At 44.6% G+C, this 16,375-nt stretch overlaps 2 protein-coding genes across 4 annotated transcripts in view; one reads left to right on the top strand and one right to left on the bottom strand.

Moving 5' to 3' along the window:
* Window positions 1-16,375, top strand: part of EIF2AK1 (eukaryotic translation initiation factor 2 alpha kinase 1) — a 30,972-nt gene that overhangs the window by 8,677 nt on the left and 5,920 nt on the right. For 2 of the 3 annotated variants that reach the window (XM_043559651.1, XM_043559652.1), the window contains 9 exons: window positions 513-646; window positions 1,772-1,809; window positions 2,534-2,633; window positions 3,158-3,238; window positions 4,376-4,475; window positions 5,270-5,327; window positions 5,606-5,927; window positions 7,132-7,243; window positions 10,646-10,746. In XM_043559651.1, coding sequence (XP_043415586.1) covers window positions 513-646; window positions 1,772-1,809; window positions 2,534-2,633; window positions 3,158-3,238; window positions 4,376-4,475; window positions 5,270-5,327; window positions 5,606-5,927; window positions 7,132-7,243; window positions 10,646-10,746 — 1,046 coding nt within the window. The remainder of the gene's footprint in view (window positions 1-512; window positions 647-1,771; window positions 1,810-2,533; window positions 2,634-3,157; window positions 3,239-4,375; window positions 4,476-5,269; window positions 5,328-5,605; window positions 5,928-7,131; window positions 7,244-10,645; window positions 10,747-16,375) is intronic. The other variant, XM_043559654.1, reaches the window with a different exon arrangement.
* Window positions 11,440-15,245, bottom strand: ANKRD61 (ankyrin repeat domain 61). Its single transcript, XM_043559655.1, has 3 exons — window positions 15,030-15,245; window positions 14,002-14,099; window positions 11,440-12,385 (listed from the first exon to the last, which is right to left on the bottom strand). The coding sequence occupies exons 1-3, from the start codon at window positions 15,243-15,245 to the stop codon at window positions 11,440-11,442; spliced, it is 1,260 nt and encodes a 419-aa protein (XP_043415590.1).

A 16,375-nucleotide genomic window follows, 5' to 3' on the forward strand; every position in this document is an offset into this window, starting at 1 on the left:
TTCTGAGGAGCCTGGTATTGTGACTTCAGACTTGACTTTCCCCCTGGTATTTGGTCTTGATGCACATGTGCTCTTTGTGGGTTAGAGAGGGTCCATAATTGAGAACAACTTTTGTTCTAATAACGTTTTCACTTTGCCTCTGTTCGGACCTCGTTGCCTGTCAGCAAAAGGAGATGTGATGTGTTTGAATGTCAGAAGACTAGTAAATTTACATTTTTTTCTTGCCTTTTTAAAAACAGCTTAGTGCTTTACCAACCATCCAGGCATGGTAAACAAGCAAGTGCTCAGTATCTAATAAGCAAATGTAGATGTGTTCCTGATCGATGAGTGACGGTTGTTCCTTCTCTATTAGAGGCTCAATATCCAAATTGTAATGTGTATGAAGATAACTTTTTTCTTACAGAGGTTTTGTTTTTTTTTTTTTAATAGAGGCTATTAATACTCTTTAGTCTCCTTAAAATTGTCATCTTATTGATGGCCTTTCTAATAATAGTTTTCCATGTTCTTTGTAGTGCTTTGTCAGACCTTTATCAAAATGGGACTGCTGTCTTCTTTTACCTGTAGTGATGAGTTTAGCTCACTGAGACTACATCACAACAGAGCTATTACCCATTTGATGAGGTCCGCCAAAGAGAGAGTTCGTCAGGTAAGCGCTGAAATACACTTCATATTTGACAAAAACATTTTAATTTCAAGAGAACTGTATTGTAAAGCATTATGAAGTCCTGATTATAATACGGGTTTATGAAAACGTTAACCTTAATTTATCCAACAAATATTTATTGAGTGACTACTATGTGTTAGGCTGGGATTCAGGCAGCAAACCAAATAGACAAAAACACCTGCCCTCATGGAGCTTATGTTCTTTTTTTTCTTTTGAGATTATGTTCTGATGAGGGGCAGTCAGCAACAGCAACATAAAAATGTATAAAAATAAATAGGGTGTTACATGGTGGTAAGTGTTAAGGAGAAACAAAGCAGTGAAAGGGCTTAGAAAATGTGCGTTATATACAGAGTGGCCAGTTATTTAGGTGAGGAGCCCAAGTTGAGTATGAGCCTTGCACCTGTCTGGGGGAAGAGTGTCCAGGCAGAGAAACAGTGATTCCCGAGGTGGCAGTGTGCTTGGCTCACTGGCAGCCATGTGGCTGGAGTATAGGCAAGGGGAGAGTATGGAAGAGGTAGGGAAGGAGGGCAGCGAGACGGACAGATGGGGTAGGATCTGGAGACCGTTTTAACATCTTTGGTTTTTACTCCGAGTAAAATGGGAAGCATTACAGGATTTTGAGCCAAGGAGTGACATGATCTGACTTTCGTCTCAATGGACGCCCCCCCTGCCCCCAGCTGCCGTGTTGAGAATAAATGGAGGGAGGCGAGGGTAGAAGCAGGGAGACAGGTGGTCATACAGGGACAGGAAGTGATGGTGGCTTGGAATGGGTGGTAGCAGTGGAGATGTGAGAAGTGGTCTGTTTCTGCATGTATTTTGAAGGCAAAGCTAGAGTTATTTGCTGATAGAACTCCTTGGTCAGTTCTCAACTTTGGCAGTGGATGGCAAGACTATAGCTTTTTGAGTAGTGATCTTTTGGTTAAGAGAGAAGTGTTTTCGACCGTAAACCCCTTGGTGATCTTGAAAACGCCAGAGTGTTTTTCTTTCTTGGAATGTCGTTTGAGCATTTGAGACTGTTAATGTGACATGAATCTCCCACGAATTTTGTGAGATTCCTCATTCCATGAACTTTTCAAAATGCTTTTAAAAGCAATTTTCTAATTTTAGGATCCTCGTGAGGATAATTCTCATATCCAGAAGATCAGGTATGTGTTAAATACTTCTGTGATTGTGCAAAGAGTAAGCTCTCCAAAAGAAATTAAGAACTTATCCTGAATTAATCAGAAATTAGTTTGGGGATTAAAAATAATGTAGTTCGGGTAATTTATGAAAATTAAAATCTTTGTTCTGAGAAAATAGTTACTGCTCCAAGATTTGTATTACTTCTCATTCCCACTCCCTCTTTTGTCCCCCCTCCACTCCTTTTTCTGTGTGGATTCCATAAGCCCCACCCTTTATTGAGGGCACTGACACCCGGTCTCTGTCAGCAGAACATTGAATTTTGGTTGTATGTAGGAAATGCTAGTTTAAAATCTGTAATTGGTCTCATTAAGAAATTTAAATAGGTTTGTTACTGAGCTCCGCTAATCAACTGCTGCTTGTTAGTTATCCTTAGGATTCCTGCTTTAAAACATTGATAATTTCTAATTGGAATGCTAATTACTGGTAACATACTTGATTACTTGATTAATGATCCCTTTCCTGTCTTTATTTTTTCCCCACTCGCTGTCTGTATTACATGTTGATTTGCTTGGCAAATATTTTCTTCCTAGAGAATGAAAAGTGTCATTTTGGCTCATCTTTTCAGATCGTCATAATTTAGTGATAAGTAAGGTTTGGTAGGTTAATAATACAATGAACATGAAATATCCTAGATGCTTGAATCTCTCGTGTTTTGATATTGATTGGTTGTTTGTATTTTGCTTTTAGATCAAGGGAAGTAGCCTTCGAAGCACAGACTTCACGTTACCTAAATGAATTTGAAGAGCTTGCTGTCTTAGGAAAAGGTGGATACGGAAGAGTGTACAAGGTTGCTTCCCACATCCTTGTTTTGACCTCCTACTCTGAATAAGTGCATTTTGAGAAGTTGTTCTCGTGATTATTATTTAAAGCGCTCAAAGGAAATTCCTAGAAATCATGTAGGCTTACTCTTCGTTGAGATCTGTCATTTACGGGGAAGTCAGCAGGTTTTAACCTTTTCCTAACCATACTGGTGGTTTAGGCAGATTCCGGAAACTATATTAATTTTCTTGAAAACGCATCACTGAAGAAAGTTGTGGTATTGTATTTTGGGCTTTACATAGTCCTTTTTTGCTAACATGCCCATTTTTCAGACCTAGAGTCTCTAGGAGTTGGAGTCTCACTGCAGTTTGGAAGCTTCTAGTCTGGCTGGCTATGGCCGACTTCCCTGAACTCTTTACTATTAAAGAGGAGGCTTGTCTTTCGCTTAATTTTATCTCTTTAGCTAGTTTGGATCCTGAGCTCAGGTTACAATAACTTTCTCTGTTGGAATTTAATGGCACAATGTACTTTCTCTTTCCCTCTACGTTTTAGGTCAGGAATAAATTAGATGGTCAGTATTATGCAATTAAAAAAATCCTGATTAATGGTGCAACTAAAACAGATTGTATGAAGGTATGGTTTTTTAAGTGTATTTGTTTTGAATAGTTGAGTGTTTAAGTCCTTTTGAAAGAGTTATGTGTGTGTGTGTATTTGGCAAATACTAGATGATATGGGGGCTCTTGGGGGGGAGGGGTTTAAGTTATTTAAATTCCAGTTAACATACAGTGTTATATTAGTACCATATAGTGGTTCCACAGTCCCATACATCACCTGGTGCTCATTAGGCTCTGATAGTTATTTATTTTTTATTAAAAAATTTTTTTTTAAATTAATACTAGGTGTTGTGGATTGCCGAATTTACTGAGTGGGTTACAGTAAAACAAACATCAAAACTAAATTTTTATTTGACTTAATTTTCTTTTAAGTTTATTTTGAGAGAGAGAGAGAGAGAGAGAGAGTGCGAGTGAGGGAAGGGCAGAGAGAGTGGGGAGAGAGGAGAGAGAGAGAGAGAGAGAGAGAGAGAGAGAGAGAGAGAATGAATCCCAAGCAGGCTCTGCACTGTCAGTGCAGAGCCCAGTGCAGGGCTCGATCTTACCAACTGTGAGACCATGACCTGAGCCCAAACTAAGTAAGAGTCAGACTCTCAACCGACTGAGCCACCCAGGCGTCCCTGACGTAATTTTTTATAGACGCTCCTGATTGACCACATTTCAGGAGCGTTGCTGGGGAAATTAATTTTTAAAGTAAATCATTCATATACAGTATAGCTTGTTATGAAAATATGAGTTCAGTTCAGGTTCTGGTCTTCCCCCTGACATGTTGTATGGTCCTGGGAAAATGACATAGTCCTCTAAGCCACTTCTGTCTCCTGTCCTTGACGTAGTGACTGCAGTGGTTTTATTTACCTTCAGGGCCTGGATTTACTCATAGCATATGTGCTGCCGAAGCAAGCACTGGACTTACTGGTAGTAGTAAAATGAGAGAACGAATATAAATGGGCTCGGTAAAGTGTGAAGCACTCGGTACATGTACGTTATTTTGTCGCTGTAACAATTCCATTTGTCTCAATAATACTACGATTGTCTTAACGTAGTTTAGATTTCCTGTTCAGATGGATTTCGGTTGTTTTGCTCTGAAACAAGTGGTATTTTGGTACGATGGACAGTCAGCTGTCCGTGAAAGCCAGATCTAAGTGTGTTTCCTCTGTAGGTACTGCGGGAAGTGAAGGTCCTGGCCGGCCTTCAGCATCCTAGTATAGTGGGCTACCACACTGCTTGGATAGAACATGTTCACGTGGCCCAAACACAAGGTAAGCAGGTACACACGATGTAGCTGAAGGGTTGGCAAACTTCGGCCCGTGGGCCAGACCCGGCCCACCCCCATTTTTGTGCATCCCCTGAGCGGAGGGTGTTTTCTTACATTTTTAAATAGTTTAAAAGCGATCAAAAGACGACTATTTTGTGAAAGTTACCTGAAATTCAGATTTCACATCAATGAGCAAAGTTTGCTAGGCCACCGGCTCATTCGTTTGTCTATTGTCTGTGGCTGCTTTTGCACCACAACAGCAGAGCCCAGTAGTTGGGGCCGAGTCCTGGAAGACCCACGGAACCTACAGCAGTAACTCTCGGGTCTTCTGCAGGAAGTTTGCTCCCTGCCACCCTTTTTGGGCATAGTTGAATAGCTCTGTTTCTACAATTCCTAAAATGAGCCAGGCATTCGAATACGCTTATTATATTTTGCCAGAAGGTATTGACATTTTTAGACTTGTGGTCCCATTTGCTGTTATTTTATTTATTAAAAAACTTTTTTTTTAATGTTTGTTTTTGAGAGAGAGAGAGAGAGAGAGAGAGCAAGCAGGGGAGGGGCAGAGAGAGAGAGGGAGACACAGTATCTCAAGCAGGCTCCAGGGTCTGAGCTGTCAACACGGAGCTCTACATGGGGCTCGAACCCACGAGCTGCGAGATCATGATCTGAGCCGAAGTCGGACACTCAACCAACTGAGCCACCCAGGTGTCCCTCATTTGGTGTTATTTTAGCTCTGCCTTTGACTATGACTTAGAAAGCTAGGCTGCTTGAAGATATGTTTTTGTTTTTGTCTGACAGATAGAATTTCTATTCAGTTGCCATCTCTGGAAGTGATCTCCGACGAGGACGACGACAGGTGTGTGCACTGGTGTTTAGCTTGGCCGGTTAAGGTATAACCTGCCCTGGGTTGTCTTTGTCTTTTTCCTCATTTTCATTACAAAATGTTAAATTGTTTCCTCCTCTCAGCCATTTCTTGTCAGTGTTTTCAGTAAATGTTGCTCCTAGAGAGATTTGATGCCATTTGCTTCAGGAGTTTACCAGTCAAGATTCTGAGGGCTCGAGGGGACAGCTGAGTTAGTCTTTATCTTTTTTTTACGTTGGTTTTTAGCTTTACTGTTTTTTTTTTCCTTCCAGAAATCAATATGTTAAAACTGATGAAAGTAACAGCTCATCCATTATCTTCGCCGAGCTCACCTCAGAGAAAGAAAAGTCCTTAGAAGAATCTGGCATTGAAAATCAGAATAACAGATTGGTGAATTACACCACCAATGCAGTTACAAGAGACGCCAGTGAATTTGAAGCATCCAGTTTACTCCAGGGAAATGGTTTGGCCGATTTGCCTTCCAGATCGATTGTCGAACATCAGCTGCCACTTAGGCATCATTCCGACTTAGAAGAGAATTTCGCATCCACTGAGGAATCTTCGGAAAACTTAAATTTGTTGGGGCAGACGGAGGTAGGTAACTTTCCCAGAACCTACCGATGATTTGATGCTCACCCATAGCAATTGTGTCAAGGACCGTGACTAGCTGTGGCCTCTCCCTGCCCCCGCTGACTGCTCACCTTGCCCTCCCCTGTCTCCCCTCTCGCCCTTCATCTGCTTTGGTCAGCCTCTCCCCTCCATGTTCCCCCGCCTGTGGCCCTTGTGTTGGGTCTTCCCTCCTTTGCTTAGTTAGCTCCTACCACTCCTTTTCTGGCCTTCTCTAGATCTTCTCATTTGTGCCCCCTGGAGCTGGAAGCATCATTCACACTTTTTGTGTTGTGTGTTAGCATCATGCTGTACACATATGTTTATGCATAAAGGTTTTCTGTATTTTGGAACGTGACTTTAGGAGAGAGGAGAGGAGAGATCCCCAAGTCCATTTTCAGGACACTCATTAGGGTCACACTTACATGTCGGTGAGACTCCTGCATACTCTCCCTGGTGTTGACAATTCGTGTTTAAAAAAAACAAAATAAATCTTAAACATTAACAGAATCTATATACAGTCCGCATGCTGGGATTACAGAGCTGTATGCCATCTGTATGTATGCAGAATTAATTCTCGTTGTCCAGGACCATGTGGCTCTGTGCATGTGCTTTTCACGAAACACAAAACTTTGAGCAGAGTCCTCCAAATCCAAAGGAGTTGCGTGTGAAGGACTGTTCATCAAAACCATTTCATTTCCCTGTATTACATTTGGGGGATTTTCCTCGGCACCTAAATGGGCTCTAGCAAGCTTAATTTTTGCTTACCTTTTCCTTGAACAAGTTATTTATGGACCCAGTGAAGCCACCACAGTGCATATACCTTGAGGTATACAGAGGGTAGAATACCACACAGCCATTCTTTGACATGGTGTTTTAGCTTTGGAAACTGTGTTGTGAGCAGACCACATAGCCTCAGCCCCCGTGCCTCCGTGTCCCATTCAGGAGCTGCTCCCATTCTTCACCGGGCCTATCCCTGCCCCCTTGGGTTATGACACACTGTTTTCGGTATTCCTTTATTTCTCTGTCTCCTTCACTAGACCCTGGGGCTTCTTGGGTAGACACGTGCTTGTTGTCTCTTTCCTGAGCACTTAGCCCCCGTGCTTGGCCTAGAGTAGGCAGGTGAGTATCTGTTGACTGAGTGATAGGAGCAAATCGTGCACAGGTGGGAGCCAGCTGTGTCGCCCCCCAGGTGCAGTACCACCTGATGCTGCACATCCAGATGCAGCTGTGCCAGCTCTCACTGTGGGACTGGATAGTCGAGAGAAACCAGCGGGGCCAGAAGTACGTGGACGAATCTGCATGTGAGTACCGTATGTATCTGGAAACATTGGGCTGGGGAATCAAGACATGGGCGGTCTTCCACTGTAGGAACTACCTCCCTGTGCTTTAGGGGAACTACCTCCAGGTGCTTTAGGGGAAAAACATCACCTTTTTGACATAAAGAAACAATGGTGCTTATTTCAACATTTTTTAAGAATGGAGGTCTATAAAAAGAGAGACGTGGTTGGTTGATACCTAAGCAGTAATACGCTAGAATTCAGGTTAATGCTTTTGGGCAAAAAAGGTCTTTTAGAATTTTTGCAAGGAAGTTTACATATTTGTGTTATTTTTTGGAACATGACACTGTGATACTCTTGCAAAATTACACCCTTAAAGAAATCGTTACAGAAGGGTAGGGGGTGAAAAGTTTGTCTCTCTGAAGATCCAGATCCCCTTCCTTCCTCTGTAGTTAGATATCCTCTAGAAATACTCCGTCAGGTTAGTAATTTCTAAAATTACCATCACACTGGTTCTCAACTTGTGCCGCACATTAGAATCACCTAGGGAGCTTTCAAAAAGGTGTCGTTGATGAGAAAGAATAACTTTAAGGTGGAGTAAGCTGACGAACATGACTTTGGCTGGTGTTCAAGGTCAGCATCTGCAGTGAAAACTCCTATTCATAGTGTGTGCCCTTGAGAAGGGGTGATGAGAGGGGCATTGTGTGTCTGGAGTCTTTCTCCCCAAAACCCATAATGCCATCTAGTTGTAAGAAAACATCAGACAAATCTCCGTCTGAGCATGTTCTACGAAGTGTCTGACCAGTACTTCTCAAAACTGTCATGGTCGTCATAAATAGGAAAAGTCTAAGGAACTGTCACAAACCCGAGGAGCCTCGTGAGACATGACAACTAAATGTAATATGGTGTCCTGGACGGAGTCCTAGAACAGAGAAGGGACATTCAGTAAGAACTAAGGAAGTCTGAATAGTTTGTGGGCTTGTATCAGTATTTGTGCATTATTGTGACAAATGTACCATACTAATGTAGGTGTTATTAAAGGGAGACTGGGTGTGGGGTAAGTGGGAGCCATACTATCATTTCCATTTCTCTGTAGATCTAACATTGTTTTAACAAGTCAAGTCTGTTTTTTTAAAAAGGCTGTTGTTGGGGCTCCTGGGTGGCGCAGTCGGTTAAGCGTCCGACTTCAGCCAGGTCACGATCTCGCGGTCCGTGAGTTCGAGCCCCGTGTCAGGCTCTGGGCTGACGGCTCAGAGCCTGGAGCCTGTTTCCGATTCTGTGTCTCCCTCTCTCTCTGCCCCTCCCCCGTTCGTGCTCTGTCTCTCTCTGTCCCAAAAATAAATAAAAACGTTGGAAAAAAAAAAATTAAAAAGGCTGTTGTCTGAGACCACACAGTAATTTTTACATAATTGGTATTGGGATAGGGTTTGGCCTTTGGTATTTATTTGAAAATTCTCTTGTCGATTCTAATGTATATTCCGTCACCAAAATTGGGGACACAAGAGACTGGGTTTTAAGTAAAGCCTCAGCTAAATACTGAGTATTAATCATTTGCTCTTCACTCCTGATGACACTGTCACCCTTTATTTGGTCTAAAATACAGGTCATTTAACCCACCCAGAATCTTAGATTAGCTTCCAGTGAAGGCAGAAACATAATGCCTCCTTCAAACATTCGAACTCGACGGCGAACTCGACGTTCGCCGCTTCTTTGGTGTACCACGTAATCAGAACCTGGCATGCTTTTCTCAGTTCAGTCGTGGCAAGGAGTAGGCAGGGTGTTTTCAGTGCCCTGTTGGGTTGTATCCGTTGCTGCACAGGCATCGTAGTGCTATACACAGATGTTTCTACAAGAAGAATGGCTTATTAAAGTCTGTATGGAGTTGTTGATCTTTCAACTTCCGTTTGGAAAATAAGTAACGGGTCCCTCATGACGTATGGGATGTCTCTGATTTACACCATCCAGGACAGTAAGCCACCATCCAGGACAATGAAATCAGGGCAAGACTGTGTATGATGTAGCTAGCTAGCACGATACATATTTTTCTTCTAAAAATACTTTAAAATACAAAAGTTTTACTTTGTAGTACTCCGGCACCGTGTGCGTTCCTTCCTGTCGCGCGTAGTTTTACAGGAGCCATTCCCAACAGTCCAGAAGCGATAGACCCCGGTTTGTATCCTGCCTCTAGCACTCACTGGCCATAAGGCTTGGGTCAAGTCAGGGGGCTGTTCTCTGCCTGTTTCCTCCCCTGTGAAATGTGGATTGGCCCATGTGATTGGGTTTGAGGAGTGAAGCAGTCGGTGTGAAGGGTGCGGTGCTGAGGGAACGGAAAGTGTTCTCCCTGGATCGGGCCCGTGTGCGGCACCGAACCCTCTAGCTGGGGCCCGAGATGGGCACCTCTTACCGACAGACCCAAGGAAGGTAGTTGTTCCAAGGCTGTGAAAGCCCCAAAGCCCTCCTTCATCCCTGCGGACAGGAGGTCGTGGCCTCGGTGTGAGGGGCGCTGGTAGTAGAGGTGCTTGTGAGTGGTACCCTTGTGTACACACCCACGCACACACCCACGCACACAGTGTTCTGTCTTCTCAAGCACTGGGCTAAGGACTTGAGCTTCCTGAGGTACATGCTAGCTGGTGCAAAAGGGGAGCGTGGGGTAGGTGAGCTGCGTAACGACGTAAGCTCATCCAGGAGAAGGGAGACTGTCTCGTGTTGTGCTTGAAAGTAAGCAGTCTGTTCAAGGTTTACAGTGGCTGACAAGAGAAAAGCTATTAAGTTCTCGTTACGATATTCACCGAAATAGCTTAGCTGGAAAACTCCAGGATTTTTGTCTTTATCAATTTCTGTTTTAGTCCTACAGAACTTTCCCGCCCTCTAAAGTTAGGTGTTATATCATCACGGCAATAGATGAATTAAATTATTTACTTTTCCCTATACTTCATTTTTCATTTGTTAGTCAATTTTGGAAACTGCAGCATTCCAAACGTCCACGTAATGGAAGCTCACTCCTCAAGCTAGCCTAATGTATCTGTTTTTTTACTCCATTATTTGTAACAGTGTCTCTAATCCGCAGTGGGTTTAGGACACCAAATTTATTAGCTGTGAGGGATGTCAGGGGTCGAAGAAGATTTAAACCTAATTTAATCTAGCCGCCTGATGCCTGAAGAATGGTTTGCAAGGTAATTAATACAGGGGCTCTTGAGTGAAATTAGTGACACCAATTCTGTTCACTAGGGTGCTGGTTTGTGGTGGTTTCTGAGCCACCTGAGGAGCCCTTCTTGTCTAATTTCTAACCATTTTGGAATGTTGATTTTGTTGAAAATCTGAACGATGTTAATGTGTTTAATGTATTTAGAACTATGTAACATTGAGATGTTAATGTAATGAGTAAAAAGACAATTAGAGAAATAAAACTTCCTCTTTTACTTGAAGGTCCCTATGTTATGGCCAGTGTTGCAACAAAAATTTTTCAAGAAGTGGTGGAAGGTGTGTTTTACATACACAACATGGGAATTGTACACAGAGATCTGAAGGTAAGTGGAGAGGCTGAGTCATTGAAAGCAGCAGTAATTTCGTATCAGGGAGGACGTGGCATTGGTTCTTTGAATTAGATGGAAGTATGTATCCTCTTTCATTTATCTAGAGGATTATCATTTTTATGTAAATCATCATCCTATAGGTCCCGAACTTTAGGCAGTGATCTTTGGGCATTCGAAAATTCTCCCTGGAGGATTAGTACTGGTTTTCCAGGTAATAAGTGTGCGGAGTACTAATATAATTGAGGACGTTAAATGTATTTAATGCGGACAAAAATCCTCATAGATTATTGCAGCCTTAGAGGTAAAATCTATTTCTATAATTTTGTATCTTCAAGGGAATTTAATATGGCCAATTTTTTTCTGCTGTTTAAAAAATCTATGCTTATCCTGATTTTTAATCAGAACAGGCTATCAAGAAAGAACACGTTTACTTCTTTGGCAGAAGAGTTTTAAGTGGCTTATTTTTGAACAAAAAGTTGAATTGTGGAAAATGTATTTAAAAGAGTATTGGGGAACAAAAAAGTTAACGTGCAGATCATTTTATTTTTTGAAAAAAGTTTAGGAACCAAATGGTTTGTACATCCGGGATGTGCAAGCTGATGGGTTCAGTGTTGCCAGGGTATGTGTCTTAGCCAGAAACCGCATGGTGAGTTACTGAAATTCCGTGGCCTGTGCCACTTGGGGGTGCTATTTCAGGAGGTAAGCTAAGTCATGAAAGCCATATACAGAATGCCACATCTTCGCGGGGAGAAGTCGCTTCAAGTGCCCTTTGTACTTCTCACCATAAATATTCCTGAGGTTCCTTTTGCAGATGTCCTGTAGGGATAAGGGTCTTTGAGACAGCTTTATGAGGGTTTCCCTTAAGAGGTGGAATTCTGGCAGCATGATTCCCGCAGGTAGAATTCCGTGGTTATTGGTCAGTCTCAAAGGATAAGAGCGATGAAGTAGCCTGGCCAGAAGCTCCGTGTCCCTTACGTTGGAACTGCGCTGAAGATACATGTAGATGGGAGACTCCCCGTTTCTTGTTAATAGGTTGACATTTGCTTCAAATTCGAGCAAGAGATTGATAATTGCCTCTCTGCCTCCAAAACACGCCTCATGGATAGCCGTTTGACCTTCGTGGTCCCGGGCATTCACTTGGGCTCCGTGAATTAGCAGTAAACGGATGCAGTTCACGCCCGCGGCCAGCATTCGGCCTGCTTTGCTCGACGCCGTGCACACCGCCAGCTTAAGGGCCGTGTTCCCAGTGGAGGAGATGACGCAGTTAACATCTGCTCCGCAGGCAATTAGTGTTTCCATCATCTCCTTGTTGAGCATGTCTGCAGCCGTGTGAAGGGGCGTCATGCTGGATTCATTAACAGCATTGATGTGGGCACCATTTTGGGCTAAAATGGAGAGCACTGGATAGGTCCCGTAGGTTATGGCCAGGTGGAGGGGAGAGTGTTTGTTGCTGTTGTCTACCCGAGCGTTGACTTGGGCTCCGTGTTCGCACAAAATGCGGAGACACGTTACGGCATTGTTCTGAATGTCTGTCAGGATCCTTCGTATTCTGTTCCCCGGTTTTGTCCACGTGGTAGAAATGATCGGCCAGTGCAGCAGCATCAGGTGAAGTGTGGTAAGGCCTCTTGTGTCCCTAAAATAGTTATTCATCACAGATTATACTGTACCCACGAATGTCTGCGCTATATCCACAAGTATCTACACTGTATCCACGAATATCTATGCTGTATCAATGAATGTCTACGCTATATCCATGAATACCTACATTGTATCTACACGAAGAATTAGTGTTCAAGAAGGGCATGTCTATTTGAAGTAATTCTCCTCAACTACTTGGAAGAAGCGTTTGGAAATCTGCATGGCCGTTTAGTCCTCGGGGTATCACGGCGTTTTGGGGGGACAGGGTACTGTGCGTCACAGCATTGGAGGGGCCTAGCTTCCTACAGCGGTTTCAGTTTTGTTACCCCTGCTGGGACTGGCCTCTCCGAGGCTGTATGTTAGTTAATCCTGTGCCCCAGCACCTCACACGGTGCTGTGGTTTAGCAGCCACGCGGGAGAGTTCCGTGGGCCTGGTGTGACCTGGTCTTAACGCAGAGCTGAGCCGAACCGGGCCAGAACCCCTGCCAACGTGGCTCTTCGTGGCCCTGCATCTGCTCCCCGTGTGTGGGGAGGTGGAACAGAAGACAGAGTCGAATCTGGAGACCCACAGCCCCCAGTTAGTGAAACCAGTTGGTCTTCACTCCCTGCGCCAACTCAGGTGCAGCCAGGGTTTTACAGCGGCCCCCGTGCGCCCCTCTGCTGAGGTCTCTCCGGGTGGCCTCCCAACTTGCTTTATTTGGCAGAGAAAAGGGAAGGCTTATTACGAATAGCTGACCGCTCTGCTGAGATTTGGAAATGACTTTCAGTTCGCGTGTATTTATGTAGCGTAAGGCCCCAGGCTAGGGAGGGATAGGGTAAAACAGTCTCTGCCCTTGCAGGCCTGGCAGTCTGGCATGAAAGGCGTTTCAGTAGCTAGGCCAGAATTACCTGTGGGGAGAGTTCTAAGAGTTATGAGGGCCCACGGGGGCGGCCTGTGGTGGAAGGGTCGGAAAGGGTGCACCGAGGGGCCGCTGTGGAGGAGGGGGCGCGTTGGTGACGTCCAGTCGTGGAAGGACAGCGCGAGGGTCTGCAGAGCTGGGCAGGGGTGCGCAGGGGTGAGGGGGGGAGCCACACAGGTTGGGGGGCTCTTCTGGAGCATAGTGAGGATTTGGGGCTTTACTTTGTTGTAATGTTATGGGGCCAAGAAGGTGTTGCTTCACTAGGTAGTATTTATCGGGCACTTAGTGCCTGGCACTGGTCTAGGTGGTGAAGACGGGTTGAGGAGCCACACAAGCTTCTCTTTTGTGAAGCGTACTTTCTAGGGGTGGGTGATAAAAAGAAAATCCGTTGTCTGTTTCTGTTTACTTATTTTTCACCCTAGCTTAGGGTGTTAAACTCCTTGAGGGCTGCGACCAGGACTTAACGCATTTTCCACAGCATCATTGCTGAGCACTTAATTCTCAGGATGCTTTCAGTGGGCTGCCTGGTGTGTATTCCTGCGTTTCGGCCAGTTTTTCAGAGGCTCTCATCTAGTCAGTAAGGAAACGGGCTCATTCGAGACCTAGGATTTTGTAGTCCATGACACGGAAGGATGGGTGAGTCCGGACGTGACCGGGAAGGGTAACCTAAGTCATGCGTCTCCTCACTTAGAAGTGATCCCCGTCGAGTTACCTTACTTCGGGGTCAGCGCCATGTTCTAGCAAACAGAGCAAACTTTGCGCCTTGCGGTGTTTGGCAGCCAGATGAATGGGGATGATGGACTGCGTCTGCTTCGGGGGAGAAACCGAAATACGTTACAAGGAGCCCTGTGCAGGGAGAAGTGGCCATTGTGTCAGCCTGCTGTTTTGGAGGAAATAAGTGTATTTAGTATCTCAGTTCGGTATTTTTTCTGGTATGTGCATGGAAATTTTCCTTCCTTTTGACTGTTTTAAAGGACCCCAAACCAGTGAGTTTCTTATTATAAAACCTGTGTTTTGCATAAATGCAGATTTACCAAGGCAACAGAAATCACTTACTGAAAGCTTTGGAAGTTGATGCTTGTGGGGAGCTCACAGGGGAAAGTTAACGGTAATTGCTACTAAGTCACTTTGTCCTTAAATTAACCTGCGGGGTGATTGACAAGTGCGGTTTTGTGTTTTTTCCTACTTTGCCAGAGTTATAGTCTCAGGAGTAACACCCACATTTCCGGGGTCTCAGAGAGAACGTAGCGTGTGTCCTGTGACTCGCCGAGCTGTTTATGCCGGTTCTTAAAATGCATATGTATGTAATCAGTGGCTTCACAGTGTGACAGCAGGATGAGGGAAGAAGGTGGGGTAAGGGAGAGGGTGACTTTTTGAAAAAATAACTATAAAGGTAATTGTATAAAAATGTAGAAAATGATAAAGCATATGTAAAAAGGGGAAAAGGAATCCCTTCACACAGCTGTCATCACCATATCGAGAGGATGGCATCAGCGTTGTGCCAACCAAATGCATTCTAGTCCTTTCGCGTGTCTGTGTGCGTGTGGTAACTAGAGGGGGGGTGGCACGTCGACTTAGAAGGGCCTGCTCTGGCCATGCGGTGTGCTGGGGGTGACCCGTGGGGCTGCGGGTGTGGGGGGGCCTCGAGGAGCCTGCGCGAATTAGGTGGTGGGCCTTTGGAGCAGCGTGTCTTTTCCCTACAGGTGGCTGAGCAGAAAGCGGGCGGGGGGTGGGGGGTACCTGGTTCAGAAGGAGTCGGTAGCTGGTGGAGTTGGCCAGAATGGTCATGGGCTGGTTGACAGGGTGGCTTCTCAGGAGCACCCGGATGGCTGCACAGTCCTCCCTCATGATGGCCTCGTAGAGTCTGATGTGGAGGGCCGCGGCTGGGCCTTCTTCCAGGGGCTTGGCCCCGTCGGCCACCAGCTCCCTGCTGCCTCTCTTGGTTATGTTTCCCATGAGCAAAACTTCAAAGAGTAGGGACTTGGAAGTTCAGGGGACACTTGTGACAGAATTGGTCAGTTTTAGTCTCATTATGACCCCTTCAGTTCCATTCTAGAACTGTGAAGGCTTGTATCTGTGAACAAGGTTCACTTTTCTATCAGGCTCAACTTTTTAAAGCTTTGTTGTTAGGTCATACAGTGGCAGATAGAAGCATGGTTTGGGGACTTTTTTCAGTCACAAAAACATAGCCAAATTATCATCCTGTGCATGAGATCATTTCTGTGTTATTCTCCATTTGGCGATAGTTAAAAAAAAAAGAACAAAGCTAAAACAGGAATTTATAGGTGCAAATAAAAAATTAAAATTATTACATTTAAAGTAAGAAAAGCCAACTTTAAACCTAAATACGTTTTTTGTTTTGAGTAGAAGGCCTCTTCCCCTCAGTGTGGGCGCAGGTCTGTGCTGCCACAGGACTAGTTCCATTGGGAGAAGTTTTGGGTCTGCACCGGTTGCTTAAATAGAGCTGAATGCGTCCCTTCACAGTCGCAGCCCTGGCTAACAGAAAAGAATCATCCAGGAGCTTTTTACAAATATCAAAATGTTCTCATTAAAAAAAGAAATCTGGGGCGCCTGGGTGGCTCAATTGGTTGAGCGTCCGACTTTGGCTCAGGTCATGGTCTTGCGGTCTGTGAGTTCGAGCCCTGCATGGGGCTCTGTGCTGACAGCATGGAGTCTGCTTGGGATTCGTTCTCTCTCTTTCTCTCTCTGCCCCTCCCCTGCTTGCTCTTGCTCGCTCTCTCTCAAAATAAAAAAATAAACTTAGAAAGAAAATCAGTCTTTGGCTTGTTGGAGAAGATGATAGTTTTTAAAAGTTTCTCAGGGAATTCTGACGCTCGGCTGACCAGTTGTGAACAAAGTGTGCTCTGTGTTAGTGGTTCTCAAACTTGGAGTAACATGGGGACTTCTATTACTATTTTTTTGTTTATTTATTTTGAGAGAGTGTGGGGCGGGGGGAGGGGCAGAGAGAGCGAATCCCAAGCAGGCTCTGTGCTGCCAGCCTGGAGCCCAGTGCAGGGCTCGAACTCATGAACCGTGAGATCATGACCTGAGCTGAAATCAAGAGCTGGACACTTAACCAACTGAGC

This window comes from Prionailurus bengalensis, chromosome E3 (assembly GCF_016509475.1).
Source record: "Prionailurus bengalensis isolate Pbe53 chromosome E3, Fcat_Pben_1.1_paternal_pri, whole genome shotgun sequence".
NCBI lineage: Eukaryota > Metazoa > Chordata > Mammalia > Carnivora > Felidae > Prionailurus > Prionailurus bengalensis.

Coding starts and splice junctions, on each gene's coding strand:
- ANKRD61 (XM_043559655.1), bottom strand. CDS start 15,245: ATGGGAAACATAACCAAGAGAGGCAGCAGGGAGCTGGTGGCCGACGGG. Junction 14,100..15,029: donor ACCGACTCCTTCTGAACCAG/GTACCCCCCACC, acceptor TCTCCCCCGAAG/CAGACGCAGTCCATCATCCC. Junction 12,386..14,001: donor GGCGCTGACCCCGAAGTAAG/GTAACTCGACGG, acceptor TAACTATTTTAG/GGACACAAGAGGCCTTACCA.